This window comes from Pseudonaja textilis, chromosome 5 (genome assembly GCF_049901715.1).
Source record: "Pseudonaja textilis isolate UNSWEBS1 chromosome 5, rPseTex1.2, whole genome shotgun sequence".
NCBI lineage: Eukaryota > Metazoa > Chordata > Lepidosauria > Squamata > Elapidae > Pseudonaja > Pseudonaja textilis.
The window spans coordinates 12,165,096-12,192,243 of NC_141994.1; the positions used below are offsets into that span (position 1 = coordinate 12,165,096).

Genomic DNA, 27,148 nt, shown 5'->3' on the forward strand with positions numbered 1-27,148 from the left:
GGAGATCTAATGTTTTATAATAATAACTAGATAAAACTTCAGATATTAATATGGGATGATGTTTAGTGTTTGCAGTGTAAGTCAATTGAAATAGCAACCTAATAGCTTTTGTTTTATTGATTATCATTGTGCAGCAGAGTCATGCTGTTTCTCATACTATAGAAAAGTATTGTAAATGCCTGTGTTTCAATTCAGTGGATAGGTTACTGAATCCTGCCAACAGAGTGCACATGTCTTTGGAAGAGCAGCTGAAAGAATTGTTGGAAAAACTTGATCTCACTTGTGCAATGAAATCCAGTGGGTCTCGGAGCAAACGAGCAAAGCTTCTAAAAAAGGAAATTAACTTGATTCGCAGCAAGATAAGTCAGCAATATCATCAGTCCCCTCAAATTGAATCAGGTATTGGAAGTTTTGAAGAAGAAAATGCGGTAGTGGAACACGAAAGTGAAGAAGAAGGTAAGAGACATCTTGATTTAAATCATAATAGTACATTCAGTGGGAGAAGGTTGGGGGTGGATAGAAGAGCTAATTTACTATTAGCTGTAAAGTTTTAGAAGTCCAAAACAGTTCTAAATAGGAGCATAAGGGGTATGTTTTGTTACTAAATAAATATAGCTTGAAATGATCTTTCTTTCTATTTTTCCTTATCCAGAATCAATCAGTATATTTAAATGGTAAATTCTGAACCCATGAGAAGAAATATCCTCCTTTCCCCATATTCTTTTTAGGGGAGGGGAATGGAGATTTCAGTGGTCACTATTAATACCTAAATTAACTTTTAATGCTTTATCATAAATTTGTTGATGCATTTAATAAACTTGCAGAGCAACTCCATGCATTTTTATTCAAAATAAAAATATGTTCTCTTTTGTAGAGATTACTCTCAGGTAATATATGTAAGAGTGCAGTTTCCAAAATGTTAGTTTTCTGCAAGGAGAATTGTAAAAATGTTCAATACTAGAGGAGACTGAAATACAAAATGTTTTAGCAATATCTTTACATTTTATCTAAAAAGTAGGGAAAATGTTGTAAATAGAAACCTCAGATGTTATAGAAAGCAAAAGAAAGGATATCTAAGACAGACCTGCAATCGCAATACTAAATATTTAGAAATCAAGTTGATTCCTTATTAATTTATAATCTGTAAGAGGTTGTTGGTGGTGTCATAGCCAGTTTAATGGGAGAGGTGAACAGGTTAAAAAAAAAATCCAAATTGTTGTTCTAAGTCATAAAGATAGAAGACACAAGATTTTTTTCCAGAAGACCGTTTTTAACCTGATACTTTCCAGATTTAATAGTTGACAACAGTTGACATGGGAAGAGTAGGAAGAAGGATTCAGATGTTACATTTTCCCCCTTCAACTTTCTTTTCTAGTATTATAGTTTGTGAAGTGTAAACCACGGTTTTAAGTAAACATGCACAGATCAAATTGCATTCTGGCACAATAAAAGATAAATGAGACTTTTTTTTAAAAAAAAATAGCCATACATATGTAAGCCTTGTTTAGTTTTTTCCAAGCTGAAGCTGCTGATAACATTCTACATAGCAGTCATTATTAATAGTATAATAACCGAAGTTCACATAGCAGTAAAATGAATTACCATATGAATAAAACAGTGACGAATTCTAATTTCATTAGAAAAGGCCAGTTTTTTCCCTTAGAAAAATTCTGATCGCAAATTTCTTAAAGTATGTTGATTAAATCTCAAAATTACTCTAATTATATTTCAACTTGAATGGTGTTATTTGAAGAGAAACAATAAGAATAGGTCAAAAAGATAAGCATAAAATAAGGTGGCAAAATATTTCGGTATACAGAACAGTATGGAAATTACGGCTATTAAATTCAATTACATTCCTTTAGTGGGATTCAGATGGCTGTGCCTTATTCTGTCACTGAGATGATACAATTACTAATATTTCTCTAAAAGTATGTATTCCCTAAAGGTGTATTGGATAGTAATATCGTTATCAGTCGTGGCCATATACTTAGTAAACTATCAGCTGTCCCTGATCTTCCAGTGCACTGTGTTTCAAATTATTTAATTGGTAGGAATGTAAACATCCCCCTTTATAAAATACAAATTTTCAAAATAATCAAGTTGATTGTTTAATGTGAAATAAAGTTTTATGGTGGAGGCTTTTTAAGCTTCTGCAAGATCAAATAAAAAGGTTAAGAAACAAACAGTATGCTCTGAAATTATTTCCTCAGCCAAATTTTCATAGAGGTTAACATCTGAAGATGGGATTCAAATAAATTTATTAATAAAATTGTACATTAATACATTTGGTTAAATTGTTCAGTAACTTCAGTATGCGTAGGGCAGCTATCATATGAAGACTAACTTGTAAGCTGTTGTCTGGGGTTTTGGGGTTTGTTGTCTACACACAAAGCACCCACAGTAATATAGCCAGACTGAGATACTAACAGGAAAATTATAGAAATAACTACCTTGTTTATATTTTTATCTAGTCAGTTTTATGCTTGTAATATAGGTAGTCTGATTTAGTATCCATTTGAAATTATGATGCACTTAACTAGAGGGATTTAAGATGGATCCTTGTAATTGCAGCCACTGCAGCATTCCTGCAATCACGTGGTTGCCATTTGTGATCTTCATTACTGGCTTCTAACAAGTAAAGTCAATGGGAAGCCAGCAGCAGATAGCAAATGGCAAACACATAACCGTGGCACAACACAGTTGCATGGTATTCACCTAACAATGGCAACTGGAATTACTGGAACTCCTGTCAAGTGGTCATGTAATGTCACACCTTATGATTGGGTAGCTTAGTGATGAAGTTCCCAGTCCCAGTTACCATTGATAGCAGGAATACCTGTACTTGAAAATGAAGTAAGAAAATTCTAAAATATTCTAAAATTCCTGATACAAAACTTCTGAAAAGAATCTCTAAAATATCACTTATAAATAGATAAATAGAAGATAAAAAAAGAATTAGTTCTCTAAAATGTTTTAATGTGTTCTGCCAAAGTATTTTAATTTAATCAAACTGAAAATTTGTCATATTTATAATATTGCTTTCTAAATGCATTAATTTAACCCCTATTCTTTTAGTTAAGAACAGTTAAAAAAGGAAAATACATAAAGTACATATACTGAAGTAGAAATACTTTTGTATTTAAGGCAAGAATATTGTGGTATACCTCTAATAATTAAACATTCAAATTATTGTGTCCATAACACAAAGAATTCATAATATTGGTTCCAGTGAGAGTTTCTATTCCCAAATAATGACATTGAATATTAAAGCCAATCTTTTTTAACTTTTACATTATTCCCACATAAATTTAGGCATTAACTAGGATAGATAGTTTGTTTAAAGTTTACCTACATGAGATGCTTTACTTTGTATCAAACAATATTTACTGCGGGCTACATATTTGATACTAAGTTTTATGTAGTAGCTCTTATAATTACCAGTTTTCAAAAAAACAACTTTATTAATTTTTTCAGGAGATAAATCTCCCCCTAAACTTGAACCATCAGATGCATTACCTCTTCCTTCAAACTCGGAGACTAATTCAGAGCCACCAACCCTCAAACCAGTAGAACTCAATCCAGAGCAGAATAAATTTTACAAAAGAGTAAAATTTGACAATGAATTGTGTAGTACTGCCATTGAGAAAGAAATAAACGGACACACTCCAGAACATTTACTTGACAGTAATCTCAGTGAGTCGACTGTTTCTGCTGTAGCTGAGTCATCAACTGATGTAAACAGACGTACATCAATTCTCTTCTGCAAATCGAAAAGTGTAAGCCCCCCAAAGTCTGCAAAGAACACTGAAACCCAGCCAACTTCTCCACAGCTAGGGACCAAAACCTTTTTGTCTGTAGTCCTTCCAAGGTTGGAGACACTACTGCAGCCCAGGAAAAGATCAAGGAGTGCATGTGGAGATTCTGAGGTGGATGATGAGTCCCCTGTAAAGCGCCTGGATACAGGTAAACATTTGCTTTACCTAATTTTTGAAGGTCGCCTAGATAACTGTTAAATATAGTAGATCATTTATAGTAAATTAACAATATAAATACAGAATGTGATTTATTTGGTGTACCTTCATCAGGTTAATTTTCTTTTTATTAATGTCTAGCTCTACTTTTTGGCACGATAGATTTTTGGTCTGCTCTTGAAATCTGTAGCTTCCTGACATTATATAGTTCCCTTTGTTTCTCATGAATAGAAATTACTTTATTTAAAATTCAACTGCAGAATATATCCGTGTCCATGTAACAATTTAATATGTCTTTCTTTTTTGGAGGGAGATAAATTCCATGAAAATGTATATGTATATATTGATACATCTTTATATTTAGTTGTAGGTATAGATAATGTTTCTTCAAGTGCTTTTACAGGACTATTAAATCGATTTTGTATTTTTTGTGAATATTTTTTATGCGGTGCTTCTAATGAAAGCTAAAAAATAGATGTCCTCGGTATTGATAATACTAATCTGAAATTTTTACAAGTGAGTGGATAGAAGACATCTTAGTTACTATGTTTAATTTTAGTATAGATAATTAAACCTATTTTCATAAGCTCTAATGTGATAGAAATTCATGTATGACAAAGAATTTTATGTCTCATTAAAGTCAGAATGCTTGGTTAGAAACATTGTGGAACGTGTGCTGTTTTCTAGATACTGTTACATACAAATGTGCTGTCTGCAAATTTATTTGACTTTTTATTCCTGAAAACAAATGACTTATATCATGATAATCAGTTATTTTAGTATTCAGAGTCTACCAATCAATATAAAATGAATGCAAGAAGTCCGTGTTTTAATAAGGATAAAATAGTTGATAGTTGTTTTTATTTCTGGATGTAAACTTACATAAGTTCCTGTTTAGAAACTATGAATTCTATCTTTGAATTTGGATCTGTGAACCAAAATAATGATGACAGGCTGACTGTTCAGCATCTCTTGTTGCTTTTACACTGTTTTTATACTGTATTTTCAGGTTGCATATATCCTCTAAATCTGTGGACCTTAAGGTTAAGATGCAAGTTTCTTAGAACTCCTGTTAAAATATTTCTACTCTAGGAATGAATCACTTTCTGTAGCTATAGGGAGAAAAGAGCTGTTTTTTTCCACCTTACTATATAATTAGGATACAATATGTTATGCTACACAAAAGGGTTATTTTTCATCTTTCATTTTGGTATTTTTGTTTTATTTTATTTTATTAAAGTATAATGTATTATACTTGTTAAAAGACTTAACACAATTGATGGTTGGTGCCAGAGGTATTCCTGAGCTGTGTTGTGAGATTTGGGTTTGTCTGCAATTTAGAGATCTGACTATCTGTGTATGGAATATTTTGCAAATGCAATAGAGGTGGATTAAAAAATATATGATAACTTCATGGCACATGATCATTATCTTGACTTAATATAATAGGATTTTGAAAAAGCTGCTCAGGTAAACTTTTAAAATATTTGAGCTTCTTACATATAGATATAATTTTTATATTTCATGCAGCTGTTTATTTAAATTGTGCTGCTGTTTTAGAAAGACAAAAAATAATGACAACTTTTACTGCCTTCCTGAAAATACAAAAGGAGAATTGTACTTGGTGAACAATGCTTTTAAATTTGATGCTTCATACCTGCATGTATTGAACCATCAAAGAACTATTCTATTCTGTTTCTGGGCACAGAATTATTTCACAAGTAGGAGTGATGATCTTTCTCTGAAATAACATAGTGCTATGATGTATATTAAGTGAATTTTATTGCTTCAGTTATGATTTGAGTGACACGATTTTTAATCCTTTTTTTTACCTGCATTCTATAGAAGTCCTCAAGTATGATCAAAGCAGCATATTGGATTTAAGCCAGTATATGTTGGATTGAATCATGCTTTGATTCCATTAAATCAATGATATTTAAGATTGAAACAGAACTCTTAAATCCACTCTACTGTATTGTGTCTTTATGTAAGGATTTGGTTACTGGGAATGCATTTTATAGTAAGCAATTTTGTTGTTTGGTATTATGGTTTTGTGACAATTACAAGAAATGTTCCAGTGAAATCTAGAGGAAAAAAAATATTTCCAACTGCTCTATAATTATTACTGTCATTACCAATATTTCTAGGCATAGTTTATATTTGAAATATATACTTGTACTATATAGTTGGGAGGAAAGACACTTTTATTTTTCCTCAGAACTTCAGTTTTCTAATATATTTCTAAAGTGCCTCCTAAAACTCGTCCACAGACCATTCATTCACTGATCAAAAGGAAACTTATGCCTGTTCTCAAAAGTCATTGCTGTTACAGCATACACAAGCGCGCACGCACACACACACACACACACACCATGATTGCAGTTCAGGCACCTTGGCCAGCACTCATTTCACAGCACCCATTCTATTGCTAGAAAAGGAAAAGCCCAAACAGCTTTTCCCTTAGCGAGATAGAGGCAAAGTGCTTTTAAGGGCATATTGGCTGTATCTGGCTAAGATTGCAAAATGGGGGTTTTCTCAGTGCAAAGCCAGCCTTAGAAGCTCTGGGCAAAGAAATACCCCTCTTGCTCAGAGCGTGAGGATGCTTTGCGCCTTTATTCCCACCCACCCCCGCTTTTCACAGTTGCAAAGCCAGCCCCATAAGCCCAGGAGCGTGGCATTTGGGTGCGTGTGGGCTCAGGGAGGACCTGCTTTACTTTTTTTTCTTTTCCCCCCGGTGAAGCCAGCTCCATATGGCCCAACATCAGACTGGACATGTCTTGCCAGCAGGATCAAGAAGAGAGTGTCAAAAGTCAGCTGGGGTGGGGCGCAGGATGGCAGAGGACCAAAAAGGCATTTAGAAGGAGAGATTGATGGGGTGAGTTGCAGCTTCCCTGTGTTCACAAGCGCATCAGCAGTTGAGACCTAAAGAGTATGATCCGAGGCTAGATAATATAAACAAATTTATAAAGTTGAGTATTCAGGAGTACTTCAGTATAAAGCACTAGCCTCCTATGATTGGATAAATACTGAACGAGTGGTTCCTGTGTTCTCTGTGGGGGTGTTCCCTATATATTTGTGGATAAAGATTAAATACATTTACTTGCTATTCTGCTTTGTGTTCAGGATCTTTGGAAACAGATTTGTGTTCAGCCTTATCCGTTTGCCTTTTTGTAAAATAAACATTTTTGACTCGACACACTTTCTGGCTGACATTTTAATGCACAATGCTTTCTAATAACTTAATCCTCCAACTAACAAACTAACCCTCTAGAGCAATATGTACAGTTGTGGAGAACATCTCTTGCAATGTCTTGTTAAACATTTTTAAAAGGAAGGAGTTATTTTGTACAATACATGTATAGAAAACCGATACTTCTAAACAAAAACAAAATATTCTAATGCCCTTGAAGTTAAATAAGCTCACGAGACAAATAGGGAACGCAAAGCATTTGAAAGGCATTCTTGCAGAGCACATTGGTGTAAGCAGAATCCCCCTTCTTGAAGTGTTAAAATGATCATATCCCCCAGAGGATTTTTTTTTCTTCCTTTCAGGTATTCCCCCTACTTGTCTCCATATGTGTGCGCATGCGCAGAGGCTTTGCTGATAGGTGCTGCTAATGTGTTTTCTATAAATGTAATATTGTTACTTTTTCTGGTGTTTGAAGGGTAGCTTCACTTTCCTATTCATTCCCATATAGATAAATTAGTTCAACTAGTTTAGTTGAACTGAATAATTTTTTTTTTTAAGTACAGAGAGATATTTAAAACAGACCCATTAATTAAAGCGACCCCATAGTTGTTAAGTGGTATGTAGAATTGAATAAAGACTAAGTCCAGGGCTTGTGATCTGCATTCCAGTAAAAGGATTTCAAGGTTAATACTCAATGTACTTAATCTCATATAAAGAAAGCAAATTTAGTATAACTATTCTCATTTTTTATCAAACAAGATTGTTAAATAAATATTAAAGTTGGGTAATAACAATGATTCCTGCTATCTTGAAAAAAAATATGATAAGGATATATCTGGATTTCCAACAACTATGCAATCTTTTTTCTATAAAAAAAGGTTCTACATCTTTGTGTTCTGATTGCCAGAACTCATTATTACCAAACATAGTGTTAGCAAATGTGCCTAATATAAAAAAAAGTCATCTTTCTTTTGTAAAAAAAACAGTATAAATGATGAAGGTGCACAAAGAATATCTTTCTTTCTCTTTGAACAATTGACAATATCAGGCCATATTTTTAAAAATATCTTGCCTAAAATCATGCATTATCAAAGTAAATTCATATATATTTAAACTGCTTTATAAGTTCAGTTTCTTATCTACTATCAACTACTTAATAGATCCAATTTCTTATCTATTATTTACATTCCTAAGAAGTTCTTTATCAACTTTCATTCTATGGTTTATCTGCTTTCCTTGAACATTTTTAAATACTATATAAGTTTTAAATAGAAATTTAGAACTAAATTTAAGTAATTTTAGCTAAATTCAAAACAAATGTGTTTTTCCTTTATGTATGCTGAATGAATTAGTAGCTTCTAGTAATCTTAAATGTGTTATCATACACCATAAATGCTCAGGATAGTTTCTTAGGTTTTCATCACTAACATTTTTCTCTCTACTATTGTGGCATAAGGCAAATTACTAATATTGACTATTAAATATAGAAATAAATGCACAAGTATCATTATCGTTTTGTTTTGGGAAAAGAAATCTGCCCTCCTCCAAAATCAGCCCATGATTTTTATTAAAATACCTTAACATTTTCTGCTGATACCATTATCAATAATGAGCAGCAGATTCAAAAGAGACTCTTTCAGTCCATTTTATCTGTTTTTACTATTTTGTATTCTTTTAATAGCTTTATCACTTACCCAGAGAACTCTTCTCTTAAGATAGGTTAAACATATAATAACGAGCTAGTAAAATACATGGATAATTTGCATAGTTTTGCTGATCTTGCTCTGAAAACTACTGGGAGGAGGGCTTATTTATATCAAGCTCTTTTCCTTTCAGTGAGACTAAATGGCTTTTTCACTGTCTTCCAGGTTCTCATATTAACTAATATGCTGACTATTTATCTATTTGGATCCTAATTATTTTCTATTATCCTGAACATGGACTGGAATTCAATGTAATGATCATTTTGGAACGCAGAAAGACAATTACATTTCAAGTAATTATTTTGGATCATGTTGGAGACATCAGCCATCCTTATAACAAAATCAGTATCTTGAACACTGTTGGAGGAACTCTTTGATATATATGAACCTATGCTCTTCATTCAGTATATTTTCCCATCTCCGTAAGTTATAAAATTGTATGTTGCAATCTATGTGACATAAATTGGCTGGAGGTTTACCAATCCCCAGAATTCTTATCTTAGATATTTTACTTGTGGGTTGATTGGTTAAGAATGTTCCTTTCCATTATCATTCCTCTGCAAACTAATTCAGTCTTCCATTGGCCCAGATTTAGACTTCACCAATAATTTAACAATTTTCCACTTTATTCGTTGCATATGGTATGAATATTCACACAGCATGTAATAAAGACACTAATAGTTTGGTTTTTTTTTTAAGAAAATAAAGCACGGTTTTATGCATATACATTTTAACACAAACTCTTGAGTTGTAAAAAATCATTGAAATTACTTACATTTTATAACTTAGCTAATATCTATATAAGCTAACCTAATCCTTGTGTGCTTCAGTTACCCCAAAAAACAAGTCAAGTAGCTTCATGCTATTTAAAGTAGATGGGCATAATTTTCCTAAATTCAGTATCTCACGTCGGACTTTACAAGTGTTAATAATTTCACCTTTATGTTTCCTGTATTTATGCTTATGTGGCTGTGCTTGCATTTTTTAAAAAATATTTTGCTTATTTTCTTTTGAGAGAGGGATCAGTAGAGAACACTACTCTAGTAATCACAAGTTGATTTAGTTATTTACATTTCAAAAGGCTTTATTAACATAATTAAACCTTTTTTCATCATATTCTCATCTTCAATACAATACAATTAGGTTTGTGGTAATGCACTCTCAAGTAAAAATCATTTGTGTATGTGTTTGTGTAATGTCAATAAAACAATTCATTAAAATAAATGCAGTTCTGCTCCTATAAGGAAAATATCTGTAATTGCTGTTACAATTACTTACTTCAACCTCCTGATTTCACATGCATATGCATACATTGTCCCTTAAATTTTATATGCCTGAATGCTAATAGAATTACTATATGGAACAGTGTTAATACAAAAATAAATCTTTAATTAGCTTCCTGTGGCATGATATTGCATAGGTAAAAGCCTGATTCTTTAGAAGGAAAGTAGACTTTATGGGTATTTTTAACAAATAATAATAATCTCAGTTAAATGTCATAGACTGTTGTTTTCTTCAAATCAAATTAACAGCTGATTTTGTGTTATGAATGTTGTTTTATCTAGCTATGACAGAGAATGAAGTGCGAAAATATATATATACACACTGACATATGCATACATACATGCAAAAATCAAGGGAAGTTAATAAGCCCTTGAATCGAAGACTTATGGATTGGGACATGTTTTAGTTAGGCATGACAGAACATCTGATAGGCAGAAGTTGAATTTAGATGAGCAAGTCCATCAGTTTCCTGGCAGGGCAGTCCTTGAAATTTTCCAAAATTGTTTGCAATATCAGCAGTATACATTTTCTAGATTATTTTCCTTCTTCATTTTTTTAAGTCAGTATCTTAAAATAGTCTGTCAGCTAACCCAAAATATGAATAGAACTATAGATAGACTGTATCTGTTCCCAGCAATATTCAAGTATTTGGTATATTTTATATTATGCATTTATTTTTAAACTCAGCAGTTATATAAAATAATATGTATAGTAGAGTATACCATGTAGACATAAAAAATAAAACGTGTTTATGGATTTAGATTCATTTATCTAATTGACTAAATAGGAGAACAGCATGTAAATACTTTAAAACAGGATGTTTTGTTTTCTAGATACTCTTTCTAGGCTTCTGAGAAGGATACAGTCTTTCCACAGTTCCATCTGCTCTCTATGTGTGTATTTGAACTGTGGTCAGAGTTACGTACCATGTTTTGCATGAAGAAGTAATTAAAACAATAGGAATTATTTTTCCCCATTTGCATAATGATTTAGGAATATAATTACTCTTTCTGTAGTATATTTACTAAAATGCATGCACATGGTAACTTATTGATAATGGGACAACTTTACCTTTATGTCATTGTATAGAGTGGGCATGGGTGTAGGTATCGATACTGGTATAAAATGTATGATGTTAATACTTCTGGAAACCTTTTAGGCAACATGTTTATTTTGCTATGAAAAAATGTCTACCTTTAATATAGAGAAGACAGTATCAACTGCCTGCTGTCATGCATTAATCTGTATTAAATACAAAGCCAAACAGTAATATCTTGCTAATAAGGTAATATTCTTGTATTGTTTCTTCCTCATATATGAGTCTATGTGTTTCTTTTGGCATGCGTATATTATATGGAAATTATAGGAGACAGGATGGAAATCTGAATTTTATTCAGCAGGATCATGCATTCTTGGATTATTTTGTTGTATGAGTATCACATGGTAACATTCTTTTATTTTAACGGAATATTGGAAGTATTTCATTTATGATACATACTTTGATGCCTTGATTATTAGTCATAAAAATTATATCATTCTTTTTAGTACTTTCTAAACATATCAGCATTTCCACAAATAACCCTGCAAATATTTTCTTACTATATTAGATTTGCCAGCCTCTTTTCCCAAATTTAAAATTGTCGATGAGTTTAGGTTACAGACGTTTGGATTTAATGAATGTTGTACTGTTTTATATGAGATAGCATGTGTATACAATTATAATGCTGGATGAAGATGATTGCGATAATTTTAAATTTATGGAAATAAACACTCTGCTGACTGTTTTTGATCCAAATATGAGGTGACGAGTGGAGGACAATGACTTCGTTTTCTTCTGGCCAGTGGGGAAGAATAATTATACTTTCTTTTGCAGCTATGGTGGTTTATACTAAATATTACCCACATGGTTACAGTTTGTGATTACATGTTTTCTAAAGTGGTAATTTGAATGAAGGGTTTTAGTTGTGTGTTGCTTCCTCCGATGTGACTCTTCAACTGTTATTTCAAGAGCAGCACTGTTCAACATGACTTGCAATTATTATTTCCTTTGACTGGACGTCCTTTTTTTCACTGGTGCCTACACATCTTCTGAAGTTTTTTTTAAAATTAACATTTTATCCTTTCTTTTCAAACACTACAGCTCTGTTAATAGAGATACTAAAACATGCATATTAATGTATATTGAAATTAGTAGGAAACTTCAGCATCCTTCCAAATTAACTGTATTTTTTATTTCTTTGTTAACCTGCCAGGCCTTTCAAATGGTTTTGGAGATGGCAATAAAGAATCAGAAATACATGACACTCCAGGAAGAAAAGTTGAACCTCGTCGCCGTTGTGCATCAGAGTCTAGCATATCTTCAAGCAACAGTCTGTTGTGTAACTCAAGGTAAAAATGTGTTTGCTTAAATGAAAAGATGCTCAAAATTTAGCGGAGGGATCAGTAGTGTGGAACTTATAATACTCTAGATGGAATCCATAACACACACACGCAGAGAGAGATTCAAAAGTTAAATTTAGAAAATTAAATAACTCTTAACATTGCATGAATTCATATACAAACAAACAGAAAGGAAGGAAGCTTTGCAATTTTGCCCGAGTTGGATTTTAGTCCTTAGTATAGTTCAGGATTTTTAGTTCTCAAAGGAAGCGACTTTTTTTGCTACCTATACTATGCTAGCTAGCTTTTCTTATCAGGGTTTGTAAGCATAGCTTGAAATTTAAACATCTTTAAAAAGTGTTCTGTGTTATTTTGAATTCCTGAATTAGAATTCAAACAGTTCCTGTTTGCTCTTACAACTTGAGCTAACGGATAGTAGCATGAACACAGCCCTATTAGGATCATTTTTGGATCTCTGAAGAAAATAATACTTTGGTGATTTCTAATACATTTTAAAATATGTGTAGTTTTAGCCGGCCAAAATGTGGAAAAGGTAAACCAGCGCTAATACGAAGGCACACCTTAGAAGACAGAAGTGAGTTGATATCATGCATTGAAAATGGAAACTACGCAAAAGCAGCAAGAATTGCAGCTGGTAATTGACATATTTTAATGTATATATATTTATAAGTATGGTATTCAGCTTTGTTCGGGTATTTTCCCACGTCATTATAGTTGTGCTTTTAAAGTTGTAGCAATGTTTCGGCAGAGTCTCATCTTACATCATCAGGCTTGTGTAAGTGTCTGTCTATATAGCTTCTAGTTTGCTTAGTAAACTAAAAGGCCTTGTCTCTTCAAACCTGGGCATCTGTACTCATTGAAATGGTGCTTTTTATATATACCCCCCTTAATGCCTTGGTGTGTTTTCTTAACCTCACTTATGCTTCATTTTGACTGATAATCATGCATGTAGTCCTTGACTTATGCCAGTCTCTTAGCAACTATTCAATGTTTGGGCACTAGGCCGTCTGCCTGCATTTATGGCCTTTTGCAGAATTCCCAGTCATGTGACCACAGTATGTGATGTTTTGCTGGAAATCAGTATTTACTTTTGGTTTCCAGCAAAAAAAAAAACGCCCATTGCAGATAATGGGTTTGCTTAATGACCACCATGCTCACTTAATGACTGCTGCAAAACAAAGGTGTGGTCAGGTGATGATCCACTAAATCAGGGCTGTCAAACTCCCGGCCCGCGTCACGCATTGGCTACACCCATTTTAGTGAAGGGGGAAAAAGTCCCGATACATCACGTGATGCCATCATGATGATGTGAGTGTGACTCCCCTGCACTAAACAAATGGCCTGACTTATGACTTTAATTCTGGGCTCAGTTATGGTCCTAGGCTCTCCTTCAATCTTAAATATAACAAAATTATTTTCAACTTCTTATCTTTTTGTAAAACACACTCAGTAGCTTTCATAATGTCATTTCCTTCCTTTAAGTTGTGTTGTGATAAGGTTTTGCTAATATTACCACATTTTTCTCAGTTGCTTCATGGCTATTTATCACTTATTTGACATATGTTATAAATCTTATTTGTTGTATTCGAATAAGAGATAACAAAGGTTTGGCATAAGTCAAAAAAGTCAGGGAGCTCTTATAAAGGCCTAGTCTGTGGTTCCAGCTGTTGAAGGGGAACGGTATCCCTGAAAAGAATTTTAAGATTAGATCATCATTTGATTATATTTTTCCCTTTCTGCTCAGACATTTTATAGTAGTAGGACCAAGATTTGGATTTATAGTCATGTATGTCAGCCAGATAGAGATAGCACTGGTCCTCTTATTTTTTTATTTTTTTTGGTAGCTTTAAAAAATATTTTTATAAATAATGCAAACATAAATAATATTCCTTCCTTCCTCTATATTCCCCACAATAAATCTGTGAGGTGAGTTGGGCTGAGAAAGAAGGACTGTCCCAAAGTCACCCAGCTGCCTTCCATGCCTAAGGGAGGACTAGAACTCACGGGTTTCCTGATTTCTAGCCTGCTGCCTTAACCATTAGACCAAAGTGGCTTTAAAAATGGCAGATCCATGTTTTAAGAGATTGGACCAATTATTTTACATGACTATTGACCGTTCATCCTTTGTTTTTTTTTTAAAGGATTTTGATGCTAGTGAGAGTATGGCTGGGTGATCATTAATAAGGACCTTGAACAAAGTGTATTCTCTGGATTCTTTTCTCTCTGGGTTCAGGCCTAGGCATGGAATGAAAGTTTCCCTGGTTTAATATGCCCTTCTGTGTCCTGCATGTTCTTTCAGTGGCATTTGACCATGGTATCCTTTGCAATCACCTACAAGGAAGCTGGTACTGTGTCGCTTCATCCTAAGGGGACATTTTTAGTTGCTATTGATAAAGGAAGTGATATTAAGCTCTTGGATATTTCATTGTGGGATCCTTCAGGTGGAGCCTATGGCCTGAAAGGCTTTAGACCAGCTTTAACAGAGGTCCCAGTTGTGGTCTTTTCTGGTTCAGAGTCCTCTGGCACTAGCACTCATGCTTTCCAATTTTGTGTGTGAATTACTGTAATATGCTTTACTTAGAGGTACTCTCTTAAAGACAACTCAGAAATTCCACCTGGGCCAGAATACAATTGGCTAATAACGATTACAGCAGAGTAACAGCAATTTTGTGAGATTTGCATGGGTTACCGTTGACTTTTAAATCCTCTTTGGATTATTGCCCATAAAGCTCTATCTACTTCGGGACCTTGTTACCGTACTGTAGGGTCTACGGTGCCTATAAATGGCCCCAGCAATCCACATAGGCAGAGCGGGCAAACAAGAATCTTCCACAAATCAGGATGAAAGGAGCTAGAAATTAAGCCGCCTCGGTGGCAGGCCTCTTTTCATTTATACAGTTGATTCAGATTTCAGTGCTCATGGTTGTATATTAATTTTGTTTCATCGTGATCTGTAGCTGTACTAGTCAACATATAAATAATCGTAAATAAACGATCTGCGTGTGCTAATATTTGAACCCAGTTCAGTAAGTATTTTCATGCAGCTGGCAAATTTCTGTTAGCAAATGATCTTTCTGTGATTATTTTCTCCATTAAATATTACATTACAAGTAGTCCTCAACTTACAACCACTCCCTTAACGATAGTTCAGTTACAATGGTGCTGAAAAAGTGATTTAACAGCCTACTCTCAAAGTTACAAACATTGCACCATGGTCACATTGCAGTTCAGAGATTTCAAGACTGCAAGACTGCAGTGTCTTACAGTCATGCAGTCCCGATTTGTGCCCTTCTCAGCTGGCTTCTGGCATGCAGAGTCAATGTGAGAAGCCAGATTCACTTAATGGCTCAAATTCACTTCACTGCAGTGATACACTTAATGACCAGGTAAAAATGGTTGTAAAATCAGGTCCAGTCATCTGATAACTCGCTTAACAACCACTTCACTCAGCAGACATAATTCCTGTCCTAATTGTTATAAATTAAGGACTACTTACAAAGATTTGGTTTAAGGCAACTTCTAAATCAAACTGATTTTTAATCATGTCAGACAGCAATAACAATAGCATATAGGCTTATGTTTCACCTCATAGTGCTTTATAGCACCCTCTGGGCAGTTTACAATGTAGAAGCCTTATTTGCATATCGCCCCCAACAATCTGGGTCCTCATTTTATTAACCTCAGAAGAATGGAAAACTGAGTCAATCTTGAGCCACATCAGAATCGAACTCCAGGTTGTGGGCAGAGTTTGCCGCAATATTGCACTTTAACCGCTACACAATCAGATCTTGAGTTCATATAGGACAAGAAAAGATGCTGTTGCTTAAAGTTGTTTCTTAGTTTCTTCATCCTTTTATTCTCAAAAAAGCACCCTGAATTTGCTTTTCCATCAGCTTAATCCTACAGATCACAACAAATTATTTTCTAAAATAACTTTCTTCATTTTAGAAGTTGGACACAATAACATGTGGATTTCAACGGATGCTTCCAATTCTGTCCTTGAACCTCTAAAAGTTGTGTGGGCCAAATGTAGTGGCTATCCTTCCTATCCAGCACTGGTAAGTTAGCACTCCATCAACAAAACCTCTTGGGAAAACCCAATGTATAGAGTAAGGTTCTGTACATAGGAATCAACTTTCATTACGGATAAAACCAAGTATCCTGTTACATCTAAAATTTAGTATGTAATTTCTGAATTCCTGATGTGATAAATAACTTGCTTTTTGAAGTTGTCAGGATGTAGTTGTATCTACCATATAGATTCAGTTATACAAACTTTTAACAATACATATTTTGCGTATCATAAAAAAAAGCCAACTTGCACTCTTGCTTAATGAAATAAGTTTGCATCTGATTGCTCAGTTACAGACAACCATAAGTTAAAAAACAAACCCAAAACTTTCTGAATCTACTTGGAATACATTGCATAGCTAAACACTGACCTAAAATGATAAACACATAAACATATATGAAACTCTTTAGATAGGTATGTGTGTATATACATTCACATACCCTGTATTTCATACCTTGTTAGTAAATGTGAGAGCAGCAGTCTGGAAAGTAATGCAATTGGTTATATGATAATATGTTTGCATGCTGTTTTTATAAGAACTACAGTAAATTGAATTTTAGGATTGTATGGAACTTCAGGTTCATAGGCAAAATGGATGTAGCACTTTCTGCAACTCTTATTAATCAATATATTTTCCCCAAATTTCTCTGTAACTACAGAGGGCAGTTATTTACACGCTGTAAATGTCACCACTGGAGGGTTCCAGACAGCAGCATATTTTTGTCTTTGAATCCCAAACCCTGCACACTTGTAGTACATTTAGGTTTATGTCAAGTGGGCTGAATATGAAGTCTGTAGAGAATTAATTTACATCCAGTATGTAAATCTCTGCCAGACAATCCCTTTACGCAGACTTCAATCTGGTCTCTTGACTTCCAATGGAACATTTGGAAGTTCTTGAGGAAGATCTATGAGGAGGAAGGAACGGAGAAATTAGTGTGGAAATTAGGTTCTGAGTTAGAATTTCTCTGGAGAGATAAGTTGGTATACCCAATTCTAGATTTTGCTTATTCATAAGTTCATAGTAATATTAATATTTAAATATTTTTGAAGAATCTTTAAAATATTGCTACTTATTTAGTATTATTTGCCGCCTCATTTTATAGATAATTGATCCTAAAATGCCTCGTGTTGCTGGTCATCACAATGGTGTTACAATACCAGTGCCACCCCTTGATGTACTGAAAATTGGTGAACAAATGCAGACCAAATCAGATGAAAAACTTTTTTTGGTTTTATTTTTTGATAATAAAAGAAGCTGGTAAGTAATTCTTCTCTCTATTTAACATAGTTTTTTTCTTTGTAAGACAAATAGACATTTATTGGAAATATTGTTTGATGGGAAATGATTGCTCCAAGTGCTGTATTAGAGGAGCAGTGTGTTAATTGTGAAAGTAATCAGTGTGTTTTAAGTATAAGTAGTCTAAGGAAGGACTGCCACCTTTAACAACCATCTGCAGAGTTATGACTTGGATGAAAAAGTAATTTTGTAATCAGTCCTTGTCTTCAGACCTACAGAGCAAAGGACAGCTGAAGGAATATTATAAAATTGAGATATTTCATTTAACTTTTCTTTTTTGTAATAATTTGTATTAAAGTGTAAAGCTTGTAAGATAGTCCTTGACTTATAACCATTTGTTTAGTGGCCATTTGAAGTTGCAACCACAGCATAAGTTATTGAGAAAAAGTGACTTATAACCATTTTTCACACTTAAAATCATTGCAGTATTCCTATGATCATGTGATCAAAACCCGGATGCTTGGCAACTGGTTTATACTTATGATGGTTGTAGTGTCCTGAGGTCATCTTTTGCAGCCTTTTGACAAGCAAAGTCAAAAAGGAAACCAGATTCACTTAACCATGTCACTACCTTAACAACTGCATTGATTTATTTAATGACTGTGGCAAGAAAGGTCGTAAAACGGGGCAAAACTCAATAATTTTCACTTAGCAACAGAAATCTTGGGCTCAGTTGTGGTTGTAGGTTAAGGATTACCTGTACAAGTTTACAAACTAATGCAAAGAAGAACAGAAGAAAAAGGTAGGGGACTGGAGACTGAAACATATGAAGAATGGTTACAGGAGAACTGGGCCTGGCTAGTCTAGTGAAGAGAAGGACCAGGGGAGACATGATAGCGGTCTTCCAATATTTGAGGGGCTGCTACAGAGAGGAGGAAGGGGTCAAGCTATTTTCTAAAGCGCCTGTAGTCCAGACAAGGAATAATGGATGGAAACTGAACAAAGAGAGATTCAACCTGGAAATAAGGAGGAACTTTCTGACAGTGAGAACAATCAACCAATGGAACAGAAGTTGCCTTCGGAAGTTGTGGGAGCTCCATCACTTGAGACTTTCAAGAAGAGATTGGGACTGCCATTTGTCAGAAATGGTGTAGGATCTCCTGCTTGGGCGGGGGGTTGGACTAGATGACCTATAATGTCCCTTCCAACTCTGATTATCTGTTATCTGTTAAGTACAGAGAAAAAGAATTGTGTGTTTATGTCTGTATGTTTGTGTGTAAGATTACATTCCTCTCCTTCCAGACAAGTTCAAACATACGTAATTGATCACCCATGTCTAGTATTCGTTTCACTTCACTTTTCTGCCGTAGTGCCTGGTGTCCAGAATGTGATTCTACCCCCTCCCAGTGTGAACTTAGCCCTGTCCCTAATTTGTGTTTCTAAAGTTCCTGAAAATGTGTTTTTTTCCAGCAATTTTGGGGATCATGGAAAGCCTGTCAGATGATTATTTTGTGTTTAGATGTTATTTTTATTTATTTTTTAAGTTTTCAAGTTAATTTCAACTTTTAAGTTGTGATATTATGATATTGTTTTAATTGTATATTGACCAGAGACACCTTCAGTGGGATGGGGAAATCATATATATTTGTTAAATTAATAAATAATCCGTAAATAACAGGAATTATGATTCCTATATTGCTTCTAAAAGTTGTCACTAAATCATAATCTAATTTGACTGGATTGTTGGATCATATTTTTTCAAGATTAAAATGAAACAAAGTTTAAATTAAACCTCATTCCTGTCTTGGCCCCATCACATTTGGAGCTGTAGCAAAGACTCAGTGCTTCACCAGCCCCCAAAAGGTAGACACCTTAGTTCGTTAAAATGATAAGATAGATATTTAAAAATAGAATTATTGGAGAAGCATTCAGTGTTTAATTATTATTTTTATTCCAAAATGTTTTTAAAAGCATTTCCTTTCATTTGTTTACAGGCAGTGGCTTCCAAAATCCAAAATGATTCCACTTGGGATCGACGAAACAATAGATAAATTAAAAATGATGGAAGGTCGAAACTCAAGTATTCGTAAAGCTGTAAGAGTTGCATTTGATCGTGCTATGAACCATTTAAGTAGAGTTCATGGAGAGCCAGTCAGTGACTTCAGTGATATTGACTAACATAGGTTGTCACCAAGAGATAAAACTACAAATTAACCTCTTTGTCTACAAGAGAGAACTTGTATAGAGAACTACAAATTAACCTCTTTGTCTACAAGAATGTATTGAAGATACAGCTCAGTAATCATTGATCCAGTGGCAGAATTCTGCAGACTAAACTGGTTGAGCAGCTTCTCTAAATCACCATTGCCATATTGATTTAAAGTTTTATCATTATGTTGCTGTTTCAAGCATTTCCATTAAAATATATCTTGTTCATAGTGTTTATAAAATGTATATATATGTATAGTCAGCTTTTTAACTTATTCTGATTTTAAATGTAGCTTTTTAAAATTTTCTTTCTTTTGTTTGGGAAAAAGATTGTTGTTTCCATTTCTTTTCACATTAAAAAAAAATACATAGGCACCACTATCCTGCTAAGGGACTTTTTAAGGAAATAACATCAGATTGGATTAATAGATCATATATTATGGTGCGGTGCTGCTTATGTAACTTTTTTGTGATCCATAGTTTTTAACAAGGCCTCTGAATGTTTGACTTTGCAAAAATCATTACTCTTTGCACAAAGTACCACATACCTAAACTGTAAATTTATGACAACAAATAAATATTTTAAATAAGGAATTACATTATTTTGGAGGGTACTTTGTGAGAAATATAATGGAAATAAAATTATGCTATGTACATCAGTTGGAAAAATCTCTAAAAACACTCCATTGTTGCCCAAGATACCATTTTGGACATTTGTTGTGATTACACAACACTGGCTTAAAGCTTGTTAAGTATATTATTTCTCACAAACCCGTATCTCATCTATTTCCCCTGGATTTTATGTGCCTCCCTGTGTTATATTTATTGTAGAAAATGTATTACTTTGCTTTATAAAGAGAAATAAATAAAAAAAGTATATTGATATACATTTTTATACAGGCACATAAGACAATTTGCTTTGAGAGAAAAAGTTGTCTTGAAAATGGTTGTATAAAATAACTTGATCGGTTGTGTGTAATTTGACTTTTTTTGTAACTTGTAATCTTTGCTTCAGTGAGGGGATTTATGTAACTTTTAATTTTAGAACACTTTGGTAGCAATAGAAAATTTGGATACATTTTTGTATGGTACATGTGATGTATATAGAATTAGTACTTTATTTTTATTTCAAAGAGGTAAAGCATTACATTTAGGGAAGGAAGTGGTAGGGTGGGTTTCCATTAATATCTTTTATATTAAAAAATAAAGTCAACTATTGATTGTTGTAGCTACTTTCTTTCTATGTTCACTGGGATACTGAATTTGTAACAATGAAAATAGCAACTATGTTTTCAATGTGATTTATAATGACTGCGTTATTTATAAGTGCACTGCGTTGGAGTCTTCGTTGATAATTTAAATACTGTACCAAGGTATATAATATGCAACACCAAATAATGCATACGAATGCACGGAATATTTATGCCCAGCTTTTTTAAAAAAATAATGGGTTAGCAAATATGGTAAAGCCAATACTTTTAAAATCTTTTAAAACCGTTTCATTGGGTATTCTTTATTGTAAAACCTGCTTGAATCTTTATTTTAAAGCTACAGCCAATTTTGGAATAGTTTCTAATGTTTTTATTCCCTATGGTTTGTAATACCCCGTCCCCTTAGAAGCTTGAAATAAAATTCCTTTCTCAAATGATACGTTTGTCATGCCTTTGGCCCCTTAAAATGTCTTCCAAATATCCATAATTGTTGAATTTCCATTGAATCCTAGTTCTCATAATGGAAATTCCTCCAGCTTTTTTTCTTAAGAGTTCATTTTAGCATAAGGATCTGAATAAAGAATGTGTATATTCATGAGCTCTAGGCAGTATTTCATAATATTTCAAACATATAGTTGCTGCAACCCAAGTTTTGTATGTACATGTAATCTAATACTCAAGTGAATGTAATTGCTAGAAGAACTCTTGGAAGTACTGTATTTGAGGTTTCCTTTGATAACAAGAATTCAAAACTGTAAATGAGTAGAAATGTTAAGAAATAGCTGTATAAAAGGTGCAGATGAGCTCCAGCACAAGTCCAAAAGCTCAGAAGACTAAACCTCTGGTCCCGGTGACTGACCCAGATTAGATCCTGCAAAAAGTGCAGAATTTAACTAGGCTAGAAATTATATTTTATATATTTTTGGACTAATCTACATTTTGAGTTTATTTATATACAACTCCTATTTCATTCTTGCTAGAATTTTTACTAGTTGTATTAAATAAACCCTTATTATCACCCAGTATAAGTCTATCCAGTAAGGATGAGTGTACTTCTACATCAATTTAGACATATCTTTCATAAATAATTCAAAAACTCTTCAATTTATTGCTACTGAGTGTCACTTAGAATGCCTCAACCCCTTGGCAGAAGAATGATTTTTTTAAAAAAAGATGCTACCATTTTGTTCAAGGTAAGTTTTTTTTTTAAAAAAGATGTTGGTCATAATTATAATAAAAGCTGATTTTCCTCTTTAACCCATTACACAATGAATACAAAAAAGACACTGTCTTATCTATATGAGAGTGCAACTTTGTCATGCACTGGAAATGTTTTATTTCCTCCACAGCTACCTGTACGTCATTCAAATCTGCTCCAGTCTGTTAGAACACTGCGACTGTGAGTTTGTGCATATTGGAACTGACTAATTGATCATACAAAATGGTTTAGATAATGAACTGATACGTTATGGTTTACTGAATTTTGCCAGGTTGGTTTCAATCGTGTGTGTGTGTGTGTGTGTGAGAGTGAACTGAGAAGGGTGAAGACAAATTATATTTGATTTTAATTTAATATAGATTAATGAAACACATTAGATTGCTGCCCATATAGTCAATAATTTCTCATATTAAAAATCATTTCACCATGAATGTTTTTAAAAATTCTGAGCGCCGAGTTCAAGGCAGTTTGAATGTTTTCAGCTCTGGTTTCTTGCATTTGTTAAATTTTTCATGATTTTCACATACATTTCAGTCATCCATGTCACGGGCACTTCATGGCATACCCTCTCACATTTCAAGGAGCGTCTATGGCTTTTCTAATAAAATAATTATCTGTGCGAAGGCCTGCAGCCGTTCATAAGTAGAAATGTATCCCTATTGATATATTCTGCGTTGTTTCTCTTCTCCGCCAGATGGCACAGACTGTTTTACCCGCAAGGATTTCCTGTCTATATTGTTGACTAGAGTAAATTTAGAATAAAATTGGGTATAATTTATTGTGGATGCAGTATCACAGGACCTCTCCAAAATTTAAAAAACACAGCAAACAAACAATCCCCATCCCTAGTTGTCCCAAACTGATTGGTTGATTCAAAGATTGACTGATACAAATGTTAATATTCTGTCCTACTCCTAATAACTAAGGGTAGCACACATAAACAATCTCCTAACTTTGATAGACAGTTTCTCTCTCTCTTCCTCCCTCCCCACTTCTCTCTCTCTCTCTCTCTCTCACACACACACACACACACACACACCAGCAGTGGGATCCTACCTGTTCCGCTACCAGGTGATTGTGCGCACGTGCACAGTTTTCTACACCCCAGCTGAGGGCTGCAGTGCCAATCAGCTGAGAGGAGGAAAAAAAAAGCGCAGGGACAGGTCGGAGGGCCAATATTTAAGGGCACATTTGTATAACTCAGGATGAAATTCCAACATAATGGCCAACCAGGAATTAACAAAGCTCATTATAGTAACAGTTCAGTGATTATCTGAACCAAGAACCTGACTTTGTAAAACTAAATCCAATTTGGTTTCCCTCTTTTTTTATCTTTGCACCCAATGGAATCTTGTAACGAAAGGAACATCAGATGCCATCTTCCTATCTCTGTCCACCAACAAGACAAAGCCTTGAAAACTGAACATCTTTCTGGATGTTATAACACTGTGTTCCTATTTTCTGTGATGATTGACGTGTTCTATATGGGTCTATTTTAACTAGATTTTATCCTGTTTTTTATTTTACTCTTGCGAAATTTACTCACTACCTATTTATCTAATGCAGTATTGGAAGAAATAAAGAATTTTGATAAAAATTATTTCTTCATGCTTGCCCATGGCTATTCATGTTCTCTCAATGTCTCATTTATAGTCATTTTTATTGGACTTTGTTAAAAGGATAGGGATTGTTTTTATCCTGGCATTATCTGCTGCTGATGATTAAAATCTAAAAGGACATGGATATCACATCAGTTTAACACCAAAAATACTCTTAGACATACAGTAGGTATGGGTCAGGAATTTAATATTGCCTCTTGATTAAAAAAAAAAAAAAACAAGATCTGGAAAAATTATTTCATCCTAGACAGACAGCCTTTATTGCTGAGATTCAGTGGTCATGTTCACCCCCCCCGCCAAAAAAAAATTGTGGTTATATTTCAAATGAAATGACAAGTTCCTTGAGAAATACAAGTCAAGGAAGGTTTTGTCTCCATTTAAAATAAGTGGAACTGAATTCAGAACCTGGCGATATTGAAATATTTTCTCTTCACAAGGAATCCAGATAAGTTTCACTGCACCAGCCTTTGAGCTCTGCTTATACAGTTTTTTGTTCTTTGAATGTCCAAGGACCGGAAAGCAGTAAAGGTATGTAATCTTTTTCAGGCTTCTCTTAAGTATTAAGAATAATTTCTCTATGAACCAATATACTTTTTTCCAATTGTTCTTTAAAATGCCATGTATATCCTTACAAAAGGAATAGAATGGAGGAAAAAAGATGGAACCTATGCAGTGAAAATGGGAATAAAGAAATATTTGATTCTCTCCATTAAAAAGAACATTTTAAAAAATGTATCTTTCTCACAATAATCAAACAGGAAGTTTATTTTTTTTTTCCCCGGATGCATATTTACTCAATGAGGATTTAACCTTTCCTATTCCTCTTTAAAATCTTTTTCAGTTTGTTTTATTTATTTCCCAAGCATGGAAAAATACAGGCTGAGTGAAGATGGAAGAGGGGCAACAGAGGCTACTTTTTTTCTTAGGATCACAACATTGCAGATAAAATGTGCTAATAAAATATATTTGAGGAAAAAGAGCTCAGATTGGCAAGATCAAATAATTTGTTCATTTTTTAAAATCCCAAGGCTGCATCCAAGTTTGTTCAGTAGAGTCAATAAAAAGGACTAATGAACAATAAAAAAAGAAGAGCAAAAAATAACAAATTAACAAATCAATAAACACACTTTACTTAATCATAATTTTATGATCATTAATGTTCACTTCACTAAGCCTCTTTAGTTAGAAGGTTTTTATTGATTTATCTTAAGGCGTAGGTGTGTTTAGTATTTACACTGCTCCTGTCCTATGTTGGGAAAATCTTGTCCAGAGTGAGACATTTTGGTAATACCTTGTAAAATATGACTGGAGGCTACCACTCCACATCCCCACTGGATAATTTTGTACTTTGCTTATTTGGTGGGACATTCCAATTTGTGCATCCTTTAAAATAAGCATTAACTTAGGGCTAATGGAGGTTGTGACAGATTTTATTTATCTGGGCTTCAAGATTACTGCAGATGGGGACTTGCAGCCAAGAAATCAAAAGCTGCTTGCTCCTGGGGAGGAAAGCTATGGCAAATCTAGACAGCATGCTAAAAAGCAGAGACATCACCCTGCCAACAAAAGTGCGTATAGTCAAGGCTATGGTTTTCCCAGTTGCAATGTATGGCTGTGAAAATTGGGCCATAAGGAAGGCTGAATGCCAAAGAATGGAGGCCTTTGAACTCTGGTGCTGGAGAAGACTCCTGCGAGTCCCTTGGCTTTGACTGCAAGGCGATCAAACCGGTCAGTCCTAGAGGAGATCAACCCTGACTGCTCTTTAGAAGGCCAGATCCTGAAGATGAAACTCAAATACTTTGACCACCTGATGAGAAGGAAGGACTCCCTGGAGAAGACCCTCATGCTGGGAAAGATTGAGGGCAAAAACGTAACAATTTTTGGTAAATGTCAACTCTCGCAACTCTACCTCAGCAGGCAAGGGACTCTCTTGCATAAATTATCGAACAACAGCAATATTGTGACCCACATCTTCCTAGTAAAAGCTAAGTTTCACATCAATTTTTCTTTGCCTGATCTGCTGATTTCCCTAAGCCATTTCCTCAAACTTCCTTCCATGACACTCATTAGTTGCTTTCAAATGTTGACCACTTCATTCTTTATCACCTAAATTAGAGGTGTCAAACTCGCATCGTCACTGCATCATCACATGACGTATCGGGACTTTATTCCCCTTTGCAGGGTGGAATACCAGCATGTGACGCATCCGGCCCACGGGCCATGAGTTTGACATCCCTGACCTAAATTAACTCATTCTGGTTTACCATCTTTATATATACATTTTAGCTGAGCAATGCGCAGTAGATTTTGCTTGTCACTATAATCAGGGCATATCCCAGAGTTCCTTACCAGAGAACAAAACAACAAGAACAAAACATAAACAATAATTTGGTGCACATGGTGTATACTTACGTTCTTTTCATCACAGGGAAAATAAAGGGTTACCCTACTACTACTAAACAGAATTAGGTATAGTCTTTGTAGCTGATACAGTAGTACCCTGGTGCTCAATCACTGGATTTGACTCATTGGATTTGATACTCAATGCATTTTGTCCTGCTACTCATCATTTGTTTCGTACTGACGCGCAAGCTAGACCTTGTCAGTGTCAGCTGACTTGTAACTCACTACATTATGCTTTACGGGAAAAAATTGTTTGGCACTCATCGCAGCTCACAGAACCAATTAGCGATAAATACCAAGGTACCACACTCTATAGCCAGCATGAATAAATGTTACTTCTTCAAAATAGGATTGCATGATCATCATAGAAATACCAGACTTACATATTTGCAAAGGATGATGCTACTTTTTTTTCCACAACTCCTTTTCTTAAAACTTAAGCAGGTGTTGCACAAAAAATGGCCTATTTTGCTTACTAATATGGATTTCTAATAAATGATCCAGTAACCAGAACGACGATATTTCCCTCAAAAGAAAACAACTGGATGGTTGTCTATTGAAATAACAGATTCTCCCCTCTTAACAAGAATATTCCCTTGAAATATTTCAGTTAATTTTTCACATA

General features: G+C 34.2%; 1 protein-coding gene and 1 long non-coding RNA gene across 5 annotated transcripts in view; one reads left to right on the forward strand and one right to left on the reverse strand.

The window, feature by feature from the left end:
• BRD1 (bromodomain containing 1) overlaps positions 1-21,299 on the forward strand; it is a 46,856-nt gene extending 25,557 nt beyond the window's left edge. Inside the window, exons 7-14 of one of the 4 annotated variants that reach the window (XM_087934141.1) lie at positions 196-456; positions 3,478-3,966; positions 12,404-12,539; positions 13,058-13,185; positions 16,500-16,609; positions 17,730-17,884; positions 19,858-20,078; positions 20,125-20,250. In XM_087934141.1, the coding sequence (XP_087790267.1) occupies positions 196-456; positions 3,478-3,966; positions 12,404-12,539; positions 13,058-13,185; positions 16,500-16,609; positions 17,730-17,884; positions 19,858-20,041 (1,463 nt within the window). In that variant the 3' untranslated portion in view covers positions 20,042-20,078; positions 20,125-20,250. Of the gene's footprint in view, positions 1-195; positions 457-3,477; positions 3,967-9,032; positions 9,290-12,403; positions 12,540-13,057; positions 13,186-16,499; positions 16,610-17,729; positions 17,885-19,857 lie in introns of those variants that run through there. The other 3 variants (XM_026714108.2, XM_026714109.2, XM_026714110.2) reach the window with 3 other exon arrangements.
• Positions 19,857-21,718, reverse strand: LOC148125540 (uncharacterized). Its single transcript, XR_015743764.1, has 2 exons — positions 20,125-21,718; positions 19,857-20,078 (listed from the first exon to the last, which is right to left on the reverse strand). It is a non-coding gene; the product is annotated as an uncharacterized LOC148125540 (long non-coding RNA).
• Positions 21,719-27,148: the final 5,430 nt, after the last annotated feature.